Consider the following 24,701-nt stretch of genomic DNA (forward strand, 5'->3'; position numbering starts at 1 on the left):
AGAGACCACATTTTTCCTAGGCTTTTTATCAGCAACTTACTTGTAGAATCTTTTCTTGTTGCCTCTGACATCCTTGGCCAGATTCAGTTCTCTCAGGACTTTCCCTTTCCTAGCCTGATCCCTGGTTGCTTCAACAACTTCTCTGGATTCCTCCCAGGCCACCTGTCCTTGCTTCCAACCTCTATAGACTTCCTTTTTTGCGTTTGATTTATCCAGGGGCTCCCTGTTCATCCATGAAGTCATCCTGACTTCCTCTTTGTTGTGGTGTATCACTCTTGATCCTTGCATATAAAACAGCTTCCCTGCACAGCTTTATCCCATGTAACTCTTCCAAGTGTTGGACCCAGTTCTATGTAATATCTTTATTGATGATCTGGATGAGGGGATTGGGTGTACCATTAGCAGATTTGCAAATGACACCAAGTTGGGGGGAGTGTTGATTTGCTGGAGGACAGGAGGACTCTTCAAAGAGACCTGGACAAGCTGGAGAGACGGTCTGATTCCAATGGGATGAGGTTCAACAAGGCCAAGTGCCGGGTCCTACACTTTGGCCACAACAACCCACTGCAGCGCTACAGGCTGGGGACAGAGTGGCTGGAGAGCAACCAGGCAGAAAGGGACCTGGGAGTGCTGATTGACAGGAGGCTGAAAATGAGCCAGCAGTGTGCCCAGGTGGCCAAGAAGGCCAATGGCATCCTGGCCTGGATCAGGAACAGTGTGACCAGCAGGATCAGGGAAGTGATTCTTCCCCTGTACTCAGTGTTGGTGAGGCCACACCTGGAGTACTGTGTCCAGTTCTGGGCCCCTCAGTTCAGGAAGGATATTGAGGTGCTGGAGTAGGTCCAGAGAAGAGTAACAAGGCTGGTAAGGGGACTTGAGCACAAGTCCTATGAGGAGAGGCTGAGGGAGATGGGGTTGTTCAGTCTGGAGGAGTCTCAGGGGAGACCTCATCACTCTCTACAACTCCCTGAAAGGAGGTTGTAGCCAGGTGGGGGTTGGTCTCTTCTCCCAGACAACCAGCAGCAGGACAAGAGGGCATGGTCTTAAACTGTGCCAGGGGAGGTTTAGGTTGGCTATTAGGAAGAAATTTTTTACAGAGAGGGTAATCAGACATTGAAATGAGGTGCCCAGAGAGGTGGCAGATTCACCATCCCTGGAAGTTTTTAAGATGAGACTGGATGTGGCACTTAGTGCCGTGGTCTAGTAACCACGGCAGTGTTGGATCAAGGGTTGGACTTGATGATCTTGGAGGTCTTTTCCAACCCAGCTGATTCTATGATTCTATGATTCTTTTATTCTATGATTCAAGCAGATCCCTAAAGAGGCCAAAATCTGCTCTCCTAAAGTCCAGGTTAGTGAACTTGCTGTGTGCCCTTTTCCCTTCCCTAAGGATCTTGAAATCACCATTTCATGGTCACTGAAGCCAAGGCTACCCTTAAGCTTCATATTCCTCTTTGGCACAATCTCAATGGTGAGAATGAGGTCAATAAAGCACCTCTCCTGGTTGTCTCTTCTAATCTCTTGGAGAAGCAAGCTATCACAACACATTCCAGGAAACACCTGGATTTGCCTTGCTCTGCTGTCCCTTTGACAGATATCAGGGTGATTGAAGTCCCCCATGAGGAACAGAGCTAAGGAATATGAGGCTGCTCCTGTTTTTCTATAGAAGGCCTCATCTACTCAGTTTCCCTGGTGATGGGGCCTGTAGCAGACACCAGTATAATGTCTCCTGATTCTACCCTCCCTTTAATCCTGACCCATAATCTCTCAGTCAGTGCCTCTTCAATTCCCAAGTGGAACTCATTGTTTTCCTCAACAGTGATCAAACTCAATATAATGTTCAAATCCCCTCTATATGAAAAAGCAATTTGAGATTCTAGGGTTAGAACTCAAAAGAACTCAAGGTTTATCTAATTTATTTACACAAGAGCCAAATTTTCCTCTGTGAGCTGACAGTGAATTCCACAAGTTTTGCATGAAAGGTGACTTCCATTTTTACTGGTTTTATTTCAATAAGCTCAATCGGTCAAACCTAATGCATCTACCTCTTACCAAGGCAAAGAATTCCCTTTGAAAATTTCTTTTGGTGGAAAGAAATCTAAGAAAGGTCCAGCTGCTGGGCAGTAACCACTCTAGCTCACTCACTGATTTGCATTGATGTGCCTGCTGAAACCTGCTGCTTCAGAGCAGAGAACAGAGTACAGAAACCCTGATTTAGGATACCTGTATCTGCTCTTTCCCAGTAGGAAATTTGTTTAGTAACCCAAAGAAGTATAATATACAAGTTTTCCTTGTGTGACTCCAGAAGTGTAATAAACACTTTCCCAAATAGGTATTAGTCATCCATTTTACAGGAAAGTTTTTTCAGAGTGATGTTATGCATGGGAATAAGCAGTTAAACTTTGCATAATTTGTACACCTCCAAGAACAAGCACAAGCAAATACTTATAATCAGTAATAAAATGCTACATACATTTCCTATACCTCCAGCTCAATCTTTCCTTGCCTGTCAAAAGGGATCAATTTACATTTCAAATAGTAAGCTTTGCTTCCTTCCCGCAGCTCCTGGCAGAGGCAGCAAATTTTCAGTCTGAATTAATGCAAGTGACAAAGAAACAAATCCCATTTTATCACTTTATAATCCAGTGAGTCAAGGATCATCCTTACCATGTGAAACTTTTGCTGATATCTTTATTGCTAAGGTATGCTTTACCATAAAATAGTTTACATTGAAAGGATATAGCTAATTTTGCATACCAGATATTGAAGTCTTCACTAGTTCCTGCAGTTTTAGTGCTACAGTTTTAATCCAAAAGGCAAGCAATCAGTCAACGGGCAATGGCTGATGCTGTGGATTTAAAATTAAGTTGGCACCTTCCCCAAGATACACACAGTGAGTTTAGAGCCTTACACCAGCCTTAGTACTTGGACAGACTGATTCCCCAAACTGTCATCCTTCCTAACATTTGTTCAGCTTTATTGACATCAGTGACCTTGGATGGATTCTTAATTAGGCATTAATTAGATTTGCTCTGAGCAGAATAAAATGACACCATATTAAAATTGTAAGCAATATCCTCTCCATGCTAAAGCTCCAAAGGCTGGCTACCCCAGTTAAGGGTAACAGATGTTTGCAGCACAAGAATCTGAGAAAAAAAAAAAAGAAAAAAAGCATCCAGTGAAAGTGGGCCACAGGTTTATTTTATTTTTAAAAATATCTTGTCACCTCATGTGTCACTGTAATGTTGCCTTTCTAAAAGAAGATCTTTCAAACACTTCGGGTTTTTTTTAGGCCAGGTACTCACTTTCTTGTGACCTTAATGTATGTGTTTCAATAAGGAGCTACTTTCTGCAACAGGAGCACAGAAGGATAAGACAACTCCCTCTTGAGATACACTCTTCTTTAGCAACATTGAATTCAAGATCTCTCAACCTCCATTCCACTGTGTAGCAAATCACACAAAGTCAGTGTATTTTATGAAACCAGATGAATGACAGAAATATATGTAGAAGATACAACATACTATTAAAATATGTAGCATAGTTGTGATATTTAATTCCTAACATACATTGTATAATACATAATATTCAATATAAAATATCATTTGAATATAAATATACAATGTGATTTCGTATGATAATTTAAGTCATAACATCGGAACTCTGTTTAACATTTTTCAGACAGTTCTACCTTTTTCCATGAGCTTATATTGCTTTCTATGAAAGATAAAGAAAAATTTGTTTAGCATTTCACTCTTTGATATCACTGAACTAATTGTATTGTGCAGTTCACAGTAAAAGAAAAATATTTTTATGTTTTTGTTGACCTCATACTTTCATAAATTTCATTCCCACTTATTCACCTCTCACTCAGACAGGATATATTCTCTCCACTGAAGGCAAAGGAGAAGTGATCACAGTACTGTTGACAACCAAAACTAAATAAAATATTAAGCCACAGAAGACTTAATCATTCTGGACTGCACATATACAACTATACCTTCCTTCTACCTTCACAGAGTTAGGTAGCCAAGATAAGAACAAACTGCAGACTCCACAGCAAAACTGGTATCAGAGGAAAATCTGTCCTTCACTCCATCTCAAGATGTCTTCAATAATGAAAAACTGAGGACCTCTGAAGTGTGTTGAATAGTGGTATTCACTGTGACTTGCCTTTTCATAAAAAACAAAGATAGAACTATGCCCTTATATAATTTAATTTCTCTTCACAGATATAATTCTAAAAGCTTGATCTAGAATTGAACTGGAATCATTGAAACTTTAGTAAAGCCACCGGTATCTGAAACATAAGTATTTCATAACATAGGAGAATGATACATTTTATTATAAAATCCTTTTAGTTTCAAATACTACTTACATTCAATCTCCAATGATTTGGTCTTTACGTGCATTTTCTGGAAGACTTTTAAGAACCTAGGAAATGCCATGTTATTTGACTAGATGTCTGTTTAAAGCCATACTTTAAAAGCAGACTACTGTTTCAGTTGTAACCACTATGGTATGAACCCTATCAAATTTAGAATTTACCTACCTTTTACAGGTAGGTAACAAATCGTTTAGCTTCATAAGGAGTTTCCTCTTTGACCAGTCTAATGGCTGTCTTATGCTTTAAAGAACAGCTTCAAATTTCTTTAAAAACTTTATAAAATATTACTTTACTCTCAAAAAAAGTTTAATTATCTTTAAATCCTTCTAACTTCCTTGCCTCACTGATACCTTCTGGTAATAGAAACTGATGATTAATTATGCATTTAGAAAAAAAGACCCACTTCTTTTCTCTATTTCTGAGAAAGTCAATTGCACCACAGGAATCAAGATCTGAGTCTCCTTTTTCTTCTAACTACTTCATATTGTGCGCTACATTTTCACTGAACACAAAAGATGTAATGCAGTGGGAAAGTAAGCCTCGGTCCGACAATGACAAAAGCATAAATTACAGCCTCAGAAATGGTAACAAAGATAAAAGAATTCTTTGTGGGCCGGAATCCAAAGAGAGCAGCACTGTCTCTTACTATTTGTAACAATCTAAATGCAGCAGGGTATCCTTTGGGCATGTTACTCTACTCACCTAACTAACAGGAATCCCCTTTGATATCAACACTGTTTTCTCATATATTTCCTGTGGCCTAACAACAGTATCTTTACCTTGTGTGAAAGGGATTCAGCTGACCTCATTGTGCTGAGTGAAAGTGTAGGACATCCTGATATCTACCCTCCCAGTGAAGACTGGCTCCTTCAACATGAGAGAGCACTGAGAGAGAGTAGCCTCATTTTGTAGATACTCTGTAGCTCCTGAGTGAGAGAAACTACAGAAGGTCAATCTCTAATTTGCTGTCTAGGTCTCTTCCTGTAGCTAAAAATGGGGAAAAAAAAGAAAAAAAAGAAAAAAAAGAAAAGAAGAAAAGAAGAAAAGGAGAGGAGAGGAGAGAAGAGGAGAGGAGGAGAGAAAGGAGAAAAGAAAAGAAAAGAAAAGAAAAGAAAAGAAAAGAAAAGAAAAGAAAAGAAAAGAAAAGAAAAGAAAAGAAAAGAAAAGAAAAGAAAAGAAAAGAAAAGAAAAGAAAAGAAAAGAAAAGAAAAGAAAAGAAAAGAAAAGAAAGGAAAGAAAAGAAAGGAAAGGAAAGGAAGGGAAAGGAAAGGAAAGGAAAGGAAAGGAAAGGAACGGAAAGGAAAGGAAAGGAAAGGAAAGGAAAGGAAAGAAAAGAAAAGAAAAGAAAAGAAAAGAAAAGAAAAAGAAAAGAAAAGAAAAGAAAAGAAAAGAAAAGAAAAGAAAAGAAAAGAAAAGAAAAGAAAAGAAAAGAAAAGAAAAGAAAAGAAAAGAAAAGAGAAAAGAAAGAAAAGCATCCCTCTTACACATTAATCTTTCCAAATAATTTTCTGATTGGACATCCGTGTAAGAAAAGCACAAGATATATTGAAATGAAAACTTTTTAAAAATGGTTCAGAGATAAAACTGAGTTTATCATTACAAAGTGCAATATATTTTGAACATACATGAATACTTTGAATGTAACAAAGGGTGAGGAGAGAAAGAATATGAAGATATGAAGTAGGCTGAAACAACCTGTCATCCTATCAAGGCATAGCTGTTTATATTACTTTTTTCTTCTGTTTTCTTCAAGCCCAGAAGCATCTAATTAACATCCCATGTGAGAGACACTGTTTGAAGTCATAGCACTAATAAAATCAATGGCATAGCTGTCAGTAACTTTGTAAGAGAGAGGGTTTCAATACTGTCTTCTCCAAAAGTTGTTCTGAATTATATTTTTTTTTCAATTTCCTATATATTTTGTTATTGTTTTATTGTATTATTATTATTATTGTTAAATTATTTTCCCCTGACTTGTACTTGAAAGAATATCTGTAGTTTTCATTAGTCATGAAAGAAAAGAAATTTAGCAGGGCAGACTGTAAGTATATGTGGAATGTGAGAGCATCTGCTTCATGGAGGTGATCCTATCAAGGACCTCTTCAGTGCAAAGGAGAAAATAAATAAAAGTGGAAGTGATGAATAAGAAGACAGAGAGACGCAAAGCCAACAGACATGGGACAGCAGAGTCATTACTAAGGACAAAAAGTCTCCAGTCACAAGTCAAACACCCATTAAGAAATTATGGACATAGCTTTGGAGAGGAACAGCCTGTGCTTCGTCACTCATAGGAAGGAAACAAGAGCATGGGGATTTGGGATATTCGAAGGGTGTGTCAGTGGGACCACACAAGACAGGAGGCAGCGTGTGGGGCAAAGGGAAGGAGCAAAGTGGTAAGGGGAAAACAAGGCTGGGTATAGGGTGGTCTGGTTGTATGCAGGCTGTGGTCCATCAGCAGGTCTATCTCCCAGCCCTGTAGTTGTCTTCTCCTTAAATCCTGTGGTAGGTTTCCCTTTGCTACCTCATTTATTATCCTGTGCAAGTGTAAGTGCTGTAGGGATTAGGCGATTTTATGAATGTATATAAGCATCTGATGGGAGGTTGTCAAAAGGATGGAGCCAGGTGCCTCTCATGATGTGAAGCAATAGGATGAGAGGCAATGGACAGAAACTGGAACACAGGAAATTTCAACTGAAGATGCTGAAGAACCTCCTTACTGTGCAGGTGACTGAGCACTAGAAGAGTTTGTCCAGAGAGGTTTTAAAGTCTCCTTCACTGGAGATATTCAAAAGCTGTCTGGACACAATCCTGTGCCATGTGCTCTCTGGGATGACCCTGCTTGAGCAGGGAGGTTGAACCAGATGACCTACTGTGGTCCCTTGCAACCTTACCCATTTTATGACTTTGTGATGCCATGAGGAGCTGGTTGCTAGGAATGTGAGTGGACTGGGACCAGACACCACTATGAGATGGGTGTACAGGATTCCCGGGATGGTGGTGCCAGCAGCTGGAGCCAACGGAGTCTCAGGGACACCAGTTAAAGCAGGTGGGGGACTTGACCTCAACCACTGGGTTAAAATGGTGTGTTCTGAAAATCAGCGACAGAGCTACCAGGTGAGTGAGGGGCTGAGTGCCAAGTGCCTGGTGCTGGCTGTTGGGATTGGAGGCAAGTGTCTGTATCTCCCTTAATCCCGGTACTAGAGAGGGGCATCAGTCAGACGATAGGACTGTGACAGTATTTAGGAGAACCCATGGGCAGCTGTTGGTGAGCACCAGAAGGTAAGCATCTGCATGTGAATCGGGGACCTGTGGGGCAGGTAAGGGGTCCTAGGATCCAGGAAGAGGTACCAGATGGACAGAGGGGCAGTATCAGTGCTCAAGGGATCCATGAATGTGCGTGTGCTTGTGACTTTGAAGATGTGTTTGCGTATGCACACACGTGCACTTGCACTAGTGACCTTCAATCCTAATCAACCAACTAAGAGACTGTTGTCTGTCTGCACCTGTGTTTGTGTGAGTACTGCATCAGCATACCGTGGAAGGCAGTGCTTTGTCTGTGTAATTGGACCGGTGTGTACACATGTGTCTCTGTATGTGTCCTTTGGATACCTGTTCAGCCTTGCTACTGACTGAACCTGCAAACAGGAAAGTGGCAGCCATACCTTCCATCCTGGGCAGAGACTATGGGTCCCTGGCCATGATGAAGTCCCAGCCTTGGAGTTACTGGAGGCTGTGTCAGTTTATAGCATTCCTTAGCATACAGAAAGGGCAAACAAAAGATACTAAAATTGTGTTTTTGATATTTTTTGAAGAACTTAAGCATAAGAAAAATGTACAACAAATTATCTGATGAGCAAAGGAGTTAATAAACATTAATGTAAACATCAGACCCCAATGCTGTAACCCTCACTTACCTCTCATTTAATATCTGTCTCAGAGACATTATCATAAAATCATAGAATCTTAGAATCATAGAATGGTTTGTGTCAAAAAGGATTTTAAATATTACCTAGTTCCAACCCCTCTGCCATGGGCAGGGATACCTTCCCCTAGACCAGATTGCTCAGGCAGGGCCCCATCCAACCTGGCCTTGAACATTTCAAGGGATGGAGCATCCATAGCTTCTCTGGGCAACCTCTTCCAGTGCCTTACCACCCTCTGAGTAAGGACTTTCTTCCTAAGAAACATTTTAAACCCACCATCTTTCAGTTTAAACCCATCACACCTTATTCTATCACCGCATACCCTTGTAAGTCCCCTTCCAACTCTTTTGTAGGCCCTTTCAGGTAGTGAAAGATCACAACAAGGTCACACTGGAGCCTTCTCTTCTCCAGTCTGAACAGCCCCAGCTCTCTCAGCCTTTCCTCATAGGAGAGGTACACTATCCCTCTAATCACCTACTTGGCCTTTCATAGCTACCTTGAATCCATAGAATTCCTTGATGGTTTTATACCTCATATTTCCCCCAGAAAATCCCACTCTCTTCTACAGTACTTATCTTTACCTACCATGGCTTATGTTGTCTCTATAGTACTTCAGTTAATTTTACCTTCTTTTGTGTTTCCTGTTGTCTTTTTTTGTTTGTTTGTTTGTTTGTTTGTTTTTTGTTTTTTTGCCTGCCAGTGACATAACAAGAAAAACATAATATCTTCCTTAGAAAGTCAAAATCTGAAGGTGGATCTCTATACTTGTACTTTCAAGATTTTATATATTTGTATTTGAATGTGTTGAAATGGAAAAAAGTTGGTAGAACTCCAGAACAAATTCACATGCAGTATGCTTTTCTGTGTCTTGAATAAAATGTCCTCAATTTTTTTGTAGCTAGTTAAAAAATCAGTGTTGTGTCCTTTCTACAGCATGTAGGCACACTTGAAATGCATAGTAGACACGTGACTCATCTAAGGGATACTATAAACAAGTAGAGACAATACATGGAGAACATGGTACAAGATGTACCCATTACTATTTTCTCTAGGTGATACTTCGAAATATTAGCTATTTACTGACATGGCCTTGTCTTGATTGAACAACAACAAAAAAAAATTAGATGTTTTACATTAAGAGTACTTCAATCAAGAAACATGACAGGTTTGACATTTAAAAAGTAAGTGATGTGACAGTCACAACAGGATACATCTTACAGCTACATCAGTGGATTTAGATATTTACAAGAAGTCTGAATTATGTCTTCATGAGCAGGTGGTGTTTTCAACGTGTAACTCTTCAAAGCTATCACTCACATGACAAAACATATATCCTTTCATAGCTGACAGGTTTTGTATCAAGTACTGCTTGAGAGCAGGCACAGATCTGATAAAGCATCATGCAACAGGTCATATCTATGTAAACACACCTCCGGATGTTTACTGTGGTAGCCTGTGAAGACTGTGTTTTATCAGTAGACAAAGTGAAGTTCAGGAGTTTTCTTGTGTTTATGTGTGTCCTGATTTCAGCTGAGATAGAATTAATTTCTTCTCAGTAGCTGGTACAATGCTATGTTTTGTATTCAGAATGACAATAATGTTGATAACACAGTGATGTTTTAGTTTTTGCTAAGCTGTGTTTATACTAAGTCAAAGACTTCTTTTTTTGTGTGTCTCATGCTCTCCCAGTGAGGAGGCACACAAAAGAAAACTGGAAGAGACCATAGCCAGGACAGGTGACCCTAACTGGCCAAAAGGATATTCCATAACTATAGAACACCATGCCCAGCATATAAACTGGAGGAGTTACCTAGAATGGGGGCCATTCTGGGTTTGAGAACAGGGTCTGGCATTCCCCAGTAAGTGGTGAGCAACTGTGTTGTGTACCACTTGTTTGGCTTTTTTCATTATTATTATTATTGTATTTTACGCTGTTTTTAATTATTAAACTGTTCTTATCTCAAACTACAAGTCTTACTTTTGATTCTCACCTCATTCCACTGGGCTGGGGGTGAGAGAGGGAGTCTGAGCAAATGGCTGCAAGGTGCTTAATTTCCAGCTGGGTTTAAACCAGACAATGTGTTACTGTTATTTTCATATTAGCAACATACTTTTCTTTTAAGGAAAGAAGAAACATGATAACCCCAACTTATGTTTCATGAGGGTTTTTTATTTGTCATCAATGGTATACATATTCCATGTTCTTATAAAATTTAACCAAATAAAAATTAGTATTTTTTCATGATCAATCAGAAATAAATATGTAAGACCAACCAGTGTGAGATATCAAATTCCAGTAATGCATGGAAACACCTAAAGTGGAATTTGGACATAAATTAAAAATTTAAATCTCAAATTTCCCCCAAAAAACATTCTCAATCATTGACTAAGTGCAGAAGTACTGAAATACTGTATGCACTGCACCATCAATGGGTAGTATACTTCATCATGTTGAAGCTATTTTGTACTATTGCCAGCTTGGTATATAACTATTCTTCCAAATAAACAGATTGTATTCTAAGGACAAACATATATTAATTGAAATATTGTATATTCTTACTTTCCCTTTTGTGTGCTCTCAATATAAAACTAACTGGACTAAAGAAATTGAGAAGCTGAAGTAAAAGACACCTAGAATTAAAACTACATAAAAGAAGTTCAAGAATGAAAGTCTAGCTACATCAATAGATATATTGAGGATGATATCATTTAAGACTGGAACCTATAAATCAGGGAAAAACCTATAAATCAGGTAAAATTTAAGATGTTTAAGTCCTGAAAAATGCTTTAAAATGAGCAAGACTGACAAAGTGAATGGGAACATAGTAATAGAAGTTATATGGGAGTTACTCTATCATAGCAACATCAAAACAGAGACCATAATTCTGTTGTGCAAGAAGTAATCAGATAATATCTCTTCTGAAAGATGTGCCACGTGGCACATCACATCTGTAACAATTAATTGTATTAAGTCTGTCAAGGTAAAGATGACACTACGACAAGAGGATATAATTACAGAATATTTGAGACATTTGGGAACTTACATGGATCTTGAAAAACCTATGAGCAGAGAAGGGTGGGTGCATATGGGAAGAAGTCACATAAACAAAGGCCTATTACTCCAGATGAAATATTCCAAGATGCTTAGAAACTACGTTTGAAAGAAAGTGATATAGACAAAGATAAGTGGGAAAAAAAAGCAAAACCCCAAACCCATAAAATTCTATGGGGATTTCAAAAACAAAGTTCATATTGATTTTAAAACAGTTCATTTTCTAGACAAGAATTAATAATATTAGTCAAACATTTAATGTGGCTCTTCATGGAAAATTGTGAGTGAAGTCTGTGAATATGGGTATTGGCACAGCAATGTAATACATTATTGAAATTGAGGAACTGGAAATTATTGTAATTTCTGTTGGAACAATGCCAGACTAGGACAAAATATCTACTAGAGGTGTTTTCAAGTATCTATTTTGGGACATATCTTGCTTAATATTTTCTTACTGACTTAAGATTAACAGTAAGAATTTAATTTACTTCTTGACATAAGCTTGGGAGATACTATTAAAATAGAAGAAGATTCAATAAACCTAAAAACTGGACTCATATACTATGTTTTATATACATAAAGAACTATATGAAATCATGCAGCTGTGGACTTAAAGCAGTTACATGGATATTGTTACACTGGGTTAATTTTTAGTGTAGAATCTCTCAAACTGGCCTTCAGAGAAAGAGGAGAATTAACTGGATCACATATCTACCTAACGTCAGCAAGATTTTTTTTCATACCTAAGGCAACTCTTAACTGACTGGTACTCAGACGAGCAAAATTTCATGTGTCTGATCTCTACATACCTGCCAACACCAAGTGTTCATTGTCTATATAATTTACATAAATATCTAAAACTCCTTTGAATTATAGTGAAATGAAGCTGGGTTATGTCCCAGTACTGTTACAAATGCTGCACTTTACAACAATATTTTAGGGTATGCAAAGCGGAGGGGAAAATAGAGAGAGAGAGAAGATTCATGTACTTGTGTAGCTGTGAATATTACTATGTTTGCTATCAGCACACCTTCCTGTCTTCTTGACTCTCAGGGTTGCAGTGAATAAACAGGTTTTTGCATTAGTGGCAGATGAGAAGCCTCCCAAAATGGCATAAACCACAATCACTACTTATTTACCAAACACCTTTGTTTAGTCACCAGATCTTTCCCACCCTCTACAACTAACTTGTGAATATACTGGTACTGAGAGTAATTAAGAAAATATATTGAACAATTTCTTAGTAAAAAAACGTCTCTGCTAGTGGCCTTCTTGGCACTTTTCTAGGCCACAGGCTAAGGTTTATGAACTTTATCAGTAAAATGCTTACACTGATCATACCAGTCTATTGGAGGTTACTTTGCGCATTTTGGCACATCCGTGATATGTTCTGTAATGAATCTGCAAAGTTACCAGTAATTTTCCAGAATTAAGATTCTGGGACTATTACTCTACTTTACATTAAAAGTTTGGGATCTATAACGATCATGAGTAAATATATTTATTTATCTAAAATATTCTATAATATGTTATCTAAAACAGTTGAAAAAATTTTATCCATATTGTATACTGTCATTATTATAAAATAAAGTCTATTGATTTTACTATAGGAAGAATGTGATTTTTAAAATTGTGCTCCAACTTAATCGTAATTCTAAAAGTTTTTGTGAATTAAACATATGATTAAATTATTTGAGTAAATATATGATTAGATTACTTGAAGGGTCAGGGATGGTGATCATGGGGAAAGTATCTATCCAGTGTAATTTAATACACTGGTTTTAGAGACAGGGTTAGATGAACCTTTGATCGGTCTCATTCTTATGTTTTTATATTCTCATTATGTATGTTTTATTCTGAATTTAAATACATCATTTCAGAAAATTTCAGCTATGCTACAATGGAAATGTTGCGTGTCTTTGTACAAAATACCAATTTGCTAGTGAGCACAGACTGATGTAACCCCAAAATCCACTACCTTCTTAAAAAGCTAATCAAGTAATTATGGTGTTCTGTTTGATATATATGGGCTGCCACATTACCCCTTCAACTAAAGACAAAAATAGTAGAACAACAGTTTGATTCTACCTCATACTTCACTTTAATTTTTCCTATTTCAGAAAAGGAAGATTTTTCATATTATACTTTTTTTCCCTGGACTTGACAAAACTGAAGTCAAAAAAAAAAAAGAGGGGGGAAGAATCAAATGAGTGTAACTCTCACTGAATCTCACAAAGAGTTTTGAAATCTTAAGTCAAGAAAATCTCACTCAATATCAGTTTTCATTACCAACTGGAGGTCTACTACATTTTTCAAAAAGCTTCATTGAGATTCATAAACATTTTTAAGTCTTTGACCCTAATTTAGAGTATAATTTTTTTTGCTAGGAAACCTGTTTGCTTATGAAATATTAAAGAAAGAAGGCTTATCAACCCCTGTTTCTAAACATTTTCATTGATTTCTGTCTTCCATTTTTTTCTGTCCTTTGGGAATGGTAAAATACACAGCATTTACCATCTTACCAACACTGGCAACTCATGTAAAGCACTAGAAGGATTCAGTGCAAGTCGGTGGGGACAAGCAGCATTTCAAGCCTACATAACATGCTGAGAAGCATGCCAAAATAAGGTGTAGCTCTGTGTTTCACAGTTATTTGCTCTAACGTGTGTGCTCGCACTACAGAGATAAAAACACAGGAGATTCATAATCTGGAAATGTTTTAATAATTGAGAAATTTTTACCAGTACTGAGGAAATAACTTCATATATAAATGCCTATTTTCCATGATCCAGGTTTTCTATGTTCTAAAAAACTATTAATAGCAATTATCATTGATATTAGAGCAACATTTCCTTCTTTTCTCTACTTCCTAGTAATATTAGAACACTCATCAAGTCCAACCCTTCCTTCTGATCATTAATTTATTGGGTTTTTTTAGAAAAATATAGCAATCTGAACTGTTATTACATAGCTAAATAGTTCATCTCTAGAACCCAGAAGGTATATTTTTCGGTGACTGACTGCTTCACTGGCTTCTGCTTGACAAGTACAGGTAGCATTCAGGTTCAGAAGAAAATCTCTGCCTAAGAGAAATGCATACACTGATTTACTGAATAAATTCCACAAAAAAAGAGAGCTGTGAGACTTCTCAAAAGAACATATTTTTCCACATATGAGGTATCAGGTGCTTTAAGGAACAAAAATGGACTTGAGCACATAGTGTCTACAAAATAGCCTAAAGTTACACTATTATGTTTCTGTCTTCAACACCATCTACTTTCACTCTGGATGTTCATTGATCTGGCAGCAGAACAGCTAACCTGTTATAGCTGCTGTGAAGAGTATATAGTCCTATACAATTAATTGCATCTTCCCTCTTTTCTTTCACCCTCGTGGCAAAAAGACTAACAGTGTCCTGTTTTCCCAGAGTTATCATCTACAATTTTGTCAATGATAGATTGCATGTAAGTGTTCATGTCAAATAGCACAGAAATTAATAACAAGCTAATTGCAGAGATATCATGTCCAAAAGCTACGTGTTTGTTAAAAAAGGTGGGGGTAAACATGCTTTTTGAGATCTAGTTCATTAATTAAAAAAAGACCCTGATAAACAATGGAGTCAAGTCTACATTTGTTATTCTGACAAAAATGAAAATTTGGGAACACAGGAAACAGAGACTATTTCTTCACACCAAGGAGCTAATATGAGGATCAAAATCTCATTTAATGTAAAGATTTTCATTATGAAAGTGTTAGTCTATTTAACAAAAACCAACCTCTTCAGACCTTCTAAGGGATGTGCAAATTGCCTGTTTAAAATAACAAGTTAAAATGTGTTATTAAAAGTCTCACCTGAATCTGGTTGTTTGCCTGTTTGTTATCTTTTTAAACTTTTTTTATGCTCATGTAATGTTCCTGGTTTTTCCTTTCTCACAGCCTCACCTGGAAAAGACTATGGCAAAGTTTTGTGTTTTTGTGAGACATAAATAATTCTCACTCTCCTCTTCCAGTAAAACAATTCTGGGTATCAGGTAGGAAGCTAGGACTTGAACAAAAGTTGTTTCTTTTGCTTTTTATTAGCTTGTTATTACAGAAGTAGATAGTGAATACATCTGTTGACATATTTTAAAATAATGGTTTTAGAAGTTTTTCTGGACTCTTAAAGGGAATCATCCTCATCTTTAAGTATTACCCACAGTTTCTGTGACTATGAAGTGAAATATTGTAATGAAATGTAGAAATGAATGTGAGGAACTCCTTTGAAAATATTATTTTTTAAATCAGAATTCATAGCCAAATGTTACAAAATCTTTAGTATAATTAGCATAATAAATAGTCAAAGTTATGGAATTTGACACCGTGAGTAGACTCAATTTAATGCCATAATTTTTAATCCAAATTACTTTCATTAATTTATTCCACATGCATTTATTAATTAAAAATATACGAGATTCTTATGAAAAATATTGAAATTGTATTGAAATTTTTAAGTGTTTCTGTATTTGATATTGGAACACAATTAGCTATGATCAGGGGAAAAGAGATCCTATTTTGCTGTATAATATTTTAGAATTAAAGGATGGACATTATATGGAATGTCCATCCCAAACCACTTGAAAAATAATATTAGTTAAAGTCCATTTAATGCTAATCTAATTAAAGTTATGATTATTTGATTCTTGAGTGGGCAGTGAGTACAGTGGATTTTGGCCTAAGATTTCCAGTACACCACAGTGAATTCTAGGCCAGTAATACTGTGGTTGAATTGAGTATCTACTAGATCTTGGCCTTGGTGAACATCCATTTCTTATTTGATGACGAGACAAGATTAAGGAAGGTCTCAGTCTCCCTTCTTCCTACACCTCCTCTTCTTCTCTTTAAAGGAAATGGACTATGGCACTGCAGGGCCTAAGACAATGTCAATAGACCATTGCAACCCTGGGACTACACATCATCTTTTCTTCTCTCAGTGACAGCTGTAGGAATCCACAAATATTGTCTTCTGATAAGAGTTTAAAACCACTTCTTTACCAGCAGAACTTTCTGCTTGTTATGAAAATTTCCATGGGATGAGGTCAGTCTTAAAGAAAATAAACCTCAGACATTGCTAAAGAAAAGGTTCAATATCCAAGAAAAACTCCTTCACTGCTTTAGAGTAAGAAAACTTTAACTTCCCCCACTTCAGCCACTCTGAATCTTCTTTCAGGATAACCACAGTACCCAAAGACCACCAAAAGACACTTCAGACATATTTGAACAATCTTTCTGATTTTCTGCAAGCTCAGGTTCATCTTAGCGCACCAGAAGTCCTTCAGACTTTCTATGCTGACCATTAGAAATATTAGAAATGTTAGAACATTACACACTTGCAGGATCTCAGATGGTGTAGCCCAGATAAATAATGACTACAGCTAAAGCTGTCTTTTCTGATGATATTGTACCTATTTAAAAGATCATTCCTGCTACCATTTTGCTACCTTTTTTTACCTTTCATTTAGTCTACCTTTGACTGAGAATATTAGGATCTAGAAAGTGTGCTTCTCATTTTACTTGTATATATCATACTTCTGTGTCTGCTAAAGAGGTCTTTCCTATTTCAGTGTTTCAACTACATGTATTTTTCTTTCCTCCTCCACCCAATGTGGAGGAGCCTTATCATGTATATCACAGCTGGTTCAATCCACAGATGTTAATTTTTCACATATTTAGTATGCTAAAATATACCACACACCCTTTAAAAAATCTCCAACATTCCCAAGACTCTCTCAATGTAACTTCTACATCTCATTTGTCTACATGGTGTTACAGATTTTAATGGCTTCCAATAAAAAAACTCCAAATGAAAATAAAGAAATATCTCTAGTGTTTAAATTCTTTGAGAAAAGAGGGAAAATTTTAGGATTTAACTTTTTCACTGATTTTTTTTTTCCAAACCTAGTCTTTCTTATACACTGGTATTGTCATAGCAACTCTGATATTACAAACATATTGAAAAATGTATTCTGGAAAACTTCAAGCAGTAAATTCTTTCACATTTATCAACAAATTGAGTCCATTTCATCACTATTTACACATAAAAATTAAAATATTATCTTACCTTTATAGCCTTCTTTTTGGAAGGTGCTGTGGTTGAGTACCAGAGCAATCCGAGAAACTTCACAGCCAGAGCAGGTGAACATTCATGGTGACCTGTTCAGGGCATAGAATAAGTCCTGAAAAAGGAAAGTTTAGTTGATACTGCTCTGAAGAATTGGTCATAATTCTCAAATGATATGATTTATTGCACCAATAAGCAATAGTACTAAGCCACTAGGAAAACCCTTCATTACTAGATGGGTACTTTTTTTATTTTCTGTCATAAAGACATTTAACAACAAAATGAGTATAGTTTTCTAACGAATTGTCTCTAATAAAATAACACAGTGAGGATATTAATGTAAAAGTATCTCTTTTCTAAACAAAAAATTCATAGGATTCTTTCACGTTTTCTGCTTTTTCAGTTGGTATCTATATTTCACAATTTAGAAACAAACAATTCTGTGAAGTTTTTATATAAGCATTCAAAAAAGGAAGAAGTAAATTTTACTAAATTTTCCTTGTCCGGAAAATTGTTCTTTTTTTCATCAGTACTCGAGTTACTACACTTTGAGTTCCACAATTTAAATATAGTTATACAAGAGCTGAGTGTGTTTGCTAAACAAGTCACATTAGTAAACTATGTAATAGGCACCACCAAATGCTATAGCAGGATAAGATAAATCAATATCTAGCTATTTTCACAATAACTTTACACAGTAGTTGTCACAATTAAGCAACATTTATCTCCAGAGTCTGACACTTGTTTTAGAGCAGCTATTAAATGTCTTTCTATTCTTGAACCATTTGTAATTAACAATATGTTCAACCTTTCAGGTCAAGCAGTCAAACATCTTCTTTTCAAGGTAAAAGGCAAAGACAGGCTTACTGCTTCCATATCCCTATGTGAGTATTGCATATGATTTTTTTTGCATCAATATTAAGTGCAGAAATAAAAATTATATATTTTTTTTCCACTCTAAGTCAATTTTTTTTCCATTTCTGTGGTTCTCATATGTTCTACTTCTGACTTCACATTCTTTGTAGTGTTGGCTATACAATACTTCTTTGTAGACCCAAGTTGAAATTCTGAATTATCACAGACCTTCTTCTCAGTGTCATGAAAATTTTGCATTTTATTTTAGCTATTAGGAAAGGGTACAGTCACCTAGACGTTCAGACTGAAAAATTATTGTCACCATTTAGTGTATATGCAGTGGCTAAATTCATGTAGAAAATGTCTTGTCACACTATGTTCTTGTAGCTGATGAAATAAATTACAACCTGCTGAAAGCCAAGGAGAAAGAACATAAAATTGACAGCATAAATTATCATATCTCTGCCTTTTTCTTTGTGATAACCAAACCATATATAGTTGCCACATTAGGATGTTGTTAATTTCAGATACGTTGAAGTGCCATGACAACACTTAAACACCTTAAGGTATCAGAAGTGAAAGTCCTGAAATTAGCAATAAGACAGGTAGAGAGGCAATGAAAGCTAAAGTGTAGCTGAGGAAGGCTGATGATTATCTGTTTCAATTTTCTGATGCCAGGGCCACCTTAGGGACATTTATTAATGCCAGTTGAGTTAACATAAAAGTCACTAAATTCTTCTGTGCTTGACAAAATAAATGTTTAAAGACTGTTTGAAGTCTAACTTGGGGTAGAATTTTTATTTATTCATACCTGTGTATGAGCATGACAAAAAAATTAAAATAAGGAATCTGAATATGTGATGTCATAGCCATTTCTGAAACAATTGTAGTTACCTGACTGGAGAAAATAAAATTAAAAAGTAATTTAAGGAAGAATAATCCTTACTCTGCCATCAGCATCAGCCAGCCATTACTGCAGACTCATAATCTGTCTTCCTTTCCCCCCACTCAATTTCGTTAATTAATAATTACCACAGCTTCTTTCGCATTAGCCAGTTGCTTTTATTCTGCATCCCAACAGTAAGAACTTACTATACATCCATCTATCTTTCTCACTTGGATTCTCAAAAATATTGAGAATAAGAGAGTAACAATGTCCTGCTTTCAATTCTGGTAACCATCCTGGTGATCTTTTGATATACATGCTTCATGCAAAGTCTCATTCACCCTCTTCAGTTCTATATCAAAATACTGCTGATGAAATTTGTGTAAATAACTAATCTCCTAGAATGTCATGTATTTTCTCTTGCAGTTCTGAATGCTGAGATTTTAGTTAGTTTCCTATCTTGGTTAAATATATAAGTGCAAACTTCCTGAAGAATGGTAAAAATTGTATCAGATTACCTTGACAGTATGATGACCATCTGCCATTAAACAATAATTTTTGCTCTGGTTGAACTTGGCAGTTTTTTTTCAAGTGTACAAACCATTTACTTTCCCCGATGTTAGACTGCATTATTATAATAAAATAGTGGTTGTAGAATAGTGGAGTGGGTTGACTCTGGCTGGATGCTAAGTACCCATCAAAGCTGGTCTCTCACTCCCCTCTGCAACTGGACAGAGGAGACAAAATATAATGAAGGGTTCATGAGTTCAGATAAGGATGGGGAGATCATGGCTGAGCTTCGCGAACGAAGATTTGGGGAGGATGGGGAGAGATCACATACTAATTACCATCACAGCCAAAACAGACTGCACTTGGGCATATTAATTGAATTTATTATCAACAGAATCATAGTAGGATAATGAGAAGTAAAATAAATCTTAAAAACACCTTTCACCCACCTCACTCTCCTTCCCATGCTCTACCTCCTCCCAAACAGTGGTGCAGGGAGATGAGGATGAGCATTATGATCAGTTCATCACAGGTTGTTTCTACTGCTGTCAGGGAGAGGAGTCCTTCCCCTGTTCCAGCATTGGGTCCCTCCCACGGGAGAAAGTTCTCCATGAACTTCTCCAATGTGAGTCTGTCATATGAGCAAGAGCTCTTCACAAACTGCTCCAACATGGGTCACTATTTTTCACAGGGTGCAGTCCTTCAGGCACAGGCTGCTCCAGCGTGAGTCCTCCACAGGGTCACATGTTCTGACAGGAATACCTGCTCCAGCATGGGCTCCTTTCTCCATAGTATGTCCCTGCCAGAAGTCTGCTCCACCATGGGTTTCCCACGGGTTCACATCGTCTTTCAGGCATTCACCTGCTCCAGCGTGGGTCTTGTCAGTTGGCTGCAGGTCGTTCTCTGCACCCCTGTTGACTTCCACGAGCTGCAGGGGCACAGCTGCCTCACCATGGTCTGCCCCATGGCCTGCAGGGGAATTTCCACTCCAGTGGCTGGAGCACCTCTTCCCCTTCCTTCTCCACTGATCTTGGTGTCTGCAGAGTTATTCCTCTCACATATTCTTACTCCTCTCTTCTCTGGTTTCAATTACATCTGCACCATAGCTTTTTCCATCTTAAATATGTTATCACAGAGGTGTTACTACTGTCGCTGATTGGCTCAGCCTTGGCCAGCAGTGGATCCGTCCTGGAGCTGGCTGGCATTGGCTCTGCTGGACATGGGGGAAGTTTCTGGCACCTGGTCACAGAAGCCATTCCTGTAGTCCCCTGGCTACAAAACCTGGCCATGCAAACTCAATACAAAACTTAAAAGACAAAGTGCAGATGGTAACAGTTCAACTTATGACTGATTCCCTGCACTAAAAATTACTCTTTTTTTTAAAGATATCCAAAGTACAAAGAAAGAAAATTTTGTCTTTTAATAGAAACTTGAAGAAATCATTAATACCAGGTAGTATTTCCACCTAAAATGTATATTTCACCAGTTAAGTTACAAAAATATAGTCTACTATTTATTCTGTACACCTGGTATCTTGGATTGAATTCACTCATTTCTGCTGAAAAGACAGAGGAGTATGAAACGAGTTTGAAAATTCTGTGTGGATTAATGGAAAGAATCAGTAATGTAAGATGCACTAGAAAAGAAGGAAAATAAGACAAATAAGGTGGAAATATAATGATGCTAAGACAAAGTGGAATAAAAAAGTGGGAGCTGAAAAGGTTGACATTTGTAGAAATAAAATTACGTAGGGTGTGATTTCATTATCTAACCTTTTTTTGGCAGAAGATAAAAAGCCCTGTCAGATCAGAAGAACCACTGCTGAAATAAAAAAGCCCCAGGATATGATAGAAAATCAAAATCAAGCTGAACAAGCAATGAAATATCGTAGGTATTTGTCCATAATTACAATACAGTAATCACCTGCTCTGTCTTCCAGCTTTGTCTCTAATGGCAGTTCTCACTTTCCACACTATAACACCTAGCTTGTGCCCCAGGCATGAAATTCTTGCTTGCTGGTACTTATTTGGTAAGTTTACCTTTCTTTGATATATATGATGCTTTCAGGTTTTCTGAAGCCAATATGCTGTTTTAGTAATAGTCTAAATGCCATATATTGATAAAATATTGCCACGTGCATCACTATTTTTCTGGTTTTGTCCAGAGATCTCAATATAACAGATGAACCACTTTAAACCAACAAGAATATTAAATTGGTAATACAGATAATATGGTGGCATTAAAACTTTACTTCACTGCTTGGACTTTTTAATCCGAAAATGAGTACTACTTGGGTTGCATTAGAGAGTATTAATTCAGAACTTCTACAGAAACATTACAGATAATTTTCGAAAGAGCATTTCTTTCCAACTAAATGTGGACAGGCTCACAAAATATGAGACATAAGAATGTTGCTAATTGTAGTGTAATTACCGCTGAAGTGAAGAACCTTTTCTCTCTGCCTCATTTTAGAACCCAGTAGTCCCTTCAGAATGTGAACATCTAGAAGGGATGAAGAAATACCTGTGAAACATCCCTGATATGTGTGTTTGAAAAATTTATAATGCAAGGGCTTCTGCACTTGTATCTGTACTTATATTTCTTCCATTGAAGGAAAGATCTAGGCTCCTATGATCTGCTGTTATATGACAGGAGAAAGCAAAGACCAGGACATATCATAATCCCTGTATTCTTTCTGTTAAATCAGTCTTCCTGGCTAATAAAAGGTCAATAGAAGTACTACTTGGACTACAATCATTCCACTGATGTGTGTGCAAATTCTTCATTAACTTCAAGTTTTCTAACAACCTGAGATGACTACAAATTAAAACTTGTAACCTGCAAAATTGATGACACATGTACTTAGAAAGATATTAACATTTTGCAGTGTGGACTTGCTTTAAGGAAACCAGAATGACTTGGACTGAGGCAAGGTTAATTAAACACAAGGACGTCTAACTTATCAAGTGCTGTATAAAGGCAAACTGCAGAAGAAAAATGTACTGCTTAGGTGTGATATAACTAGCAACCTATTTGCAAGAATGTTAAGGAATCAAAAGAATATTCTTTAGTATGTATCCCAGTGAGACATCTGTTTTGGAGGATGAGATGCTGGAAAGCAGTGCCGTGGAAAGGGACCTGGGGGTCCTGATCGAAGGCAAGTTGACTATGAGTCAGCAGTGCCCTGGCAGCCAGGAGAGCCAACAGTGTCCTGGGGGGCATCAGCAAAGCATCACCAGCCGATCGAGGGAGGTGATTGTCCTGCTCTACTCTGCGCTGGAGCAGCCTCATCTTGAATATTGTGTGCAGTTTTGGGCACCATGATATAAGAAGGATATTAAACTATTGGAGAGTGTCCAAAGGAGGACAACAAAGATGGTGAAGGGTCTTGAGGGGAAACCGTATGAGGAGTGGCTGAGATGTCTTGGTCTGTTCAGCCTGGAGAAGAGGAGACTGAAGGGAGACCTCATTGCAGTCTATGACATCGTTGCGAGGGGAAGAGTAGGGGCAGGCGCTGATCTCTTCTCTGTGATGATCAATGACAGGACCTGAGGGAAGCCTGTAGTTGTGTCAGGGGAGGCTTAAGTTGGATATTAGGAAAAGAACAACCACCCAGAGGGTGATTGGGTACTGGAATAGTCTCCCCAGGGAAGTGGTCACGGCACCAGAGTTCAAGAAGCGTTTGGATGATACTCTCAGGCTCATGGTGTGACTCTTGTGGATGGTCTTGTGCAGGGCTAAAGGTTTGATTCGATGAACCTTGTGGGTCCCTTCCGACTCAGGATACTCTGTGATTCTGTTCTTTTTTAGGTAAAAAAGAAGGAATTTTGCCTGCTGCTAGATGCATACAGCACTTTCTGAACTTCCAAATTGTTCTTTTTTAATATTTTTGTTCTTGAACCACCTAAAGGAGTTAGTGTTGCTCAAAAAAAAAGGAGAGCTAATGGACACTTTTTATGGGTGGAGACACCACAATAGCTTCCTAAAATCTCGTTCTGATAGGTCCTGCAAGAAAAAAGAAACAAGTATATTTCTGCTGTGTTTCAAAACTCATTTGTTTACATATGAAAGGATTTAAATTTCTACAGAGTTTATGATTGCAATAATCTTTTTCCTTTACAAGAAGAAAAATACAAATCAACATTAAAAATAAATCTGAAAGGAGACATACTTGAAGTTTTTATGAACTGAAACAGTAAACAAATATTCTCTGATTTAAATCTTAATCACATTATTTCCCAAACATTAAAACCATCATTATAAAAATGCTTAATGTAAAAGCTTAGAAATAATCACTCTAAACACAATAGTTAAATCTCTAAACTATTAACTTAAAAGGCTTCTCACGCTTTACATGCAGTCATACATGATGATACACTTATAAAATCATATGGCTTTTAAAAACCTAGTGTATTATTATATTTTGATGGACTCATTTAAAATTCCTAAATAAATTAAAAAAACAAACCACAAAAGGTGTTTCTGACTAGGGTGCACAATCTTACACTTAAAATTTAAGTATCTCATATTATAGAGATTTGATTTAATGATATCTTGTCATCCCTCTCTAATAATGTTGCTATCAGATAGTTTTCTTACTTTTCTCTTTAATAGACATATATTACAGCATGATAGATGTTTTAACTTCAGTTGTAAATCCCACAATAAAAGTGAATAAATGCGTCTTATGGTTTCTTAATCTGTTACACTTCCTTCAGGTTTGATTTTGATTTTTTTTTCATTTGTATATTAAATATTTTGAAAGTTTTCTTGTTTATTCATTCACTAATTTTCTGAATTCCAGACCTTATTTGAAATAGATTTCTCCACTGTTGTAAAGAAATTTCCATTTGCCCAAGCACATTGAAAATTCTTATTGAAAATTATTTCAAACACCTGTGAATAAAAGAGAACATCACAATTCAGTGAGCAAAGTTGTGAAAGCCTTATCTACGTCAGTTTCTGTACTGAATCCCTGGATATTCAATAGC

General features: G+C 37.0%; 1 protein-coding gene across 1 annotated transcript; it reads left to right on the plus strand.

Annotated features, from left to right (window-relative positions):
* Positions 1-4,968: 4,968 nt before the first annotated feature.
* On the plus strand, positions 4,969-5,640 carry LOC116782037 (nucleolar protein 58-like; the record flags this gene model as incomplete). Its single annotated transcript, XM_032678062.1, has 4 exons — positions 4,969-5,060; positions 5,179-5,295; positions 5,361-5,370; positions 5,542-5,640. Coding segments are annotated over exons 1-4 (318 nt in total), but the record flags the coding sequence as incomplete, so codon positions are not given.
* Between the last annotated feature and the right edge of the window lie 19,061 nt (positions 5,641-24,701).

This window comes from Chiroxiphia lanceolata, chromosome 2 (assembly GCF_009829145.1).
Source record: "Chiroxiphia lanceolata isolate bChiLan1 chromosome 2, bChiLan1.pri, whole genome shotgun sequence".
Classification (NCBI taxonomy): Eukaryota; Metazoa; Chordata; class Aves; order Passeriformes; family Pipridae; genus Chiroxiphia; species Chiroxiphia lanceolata.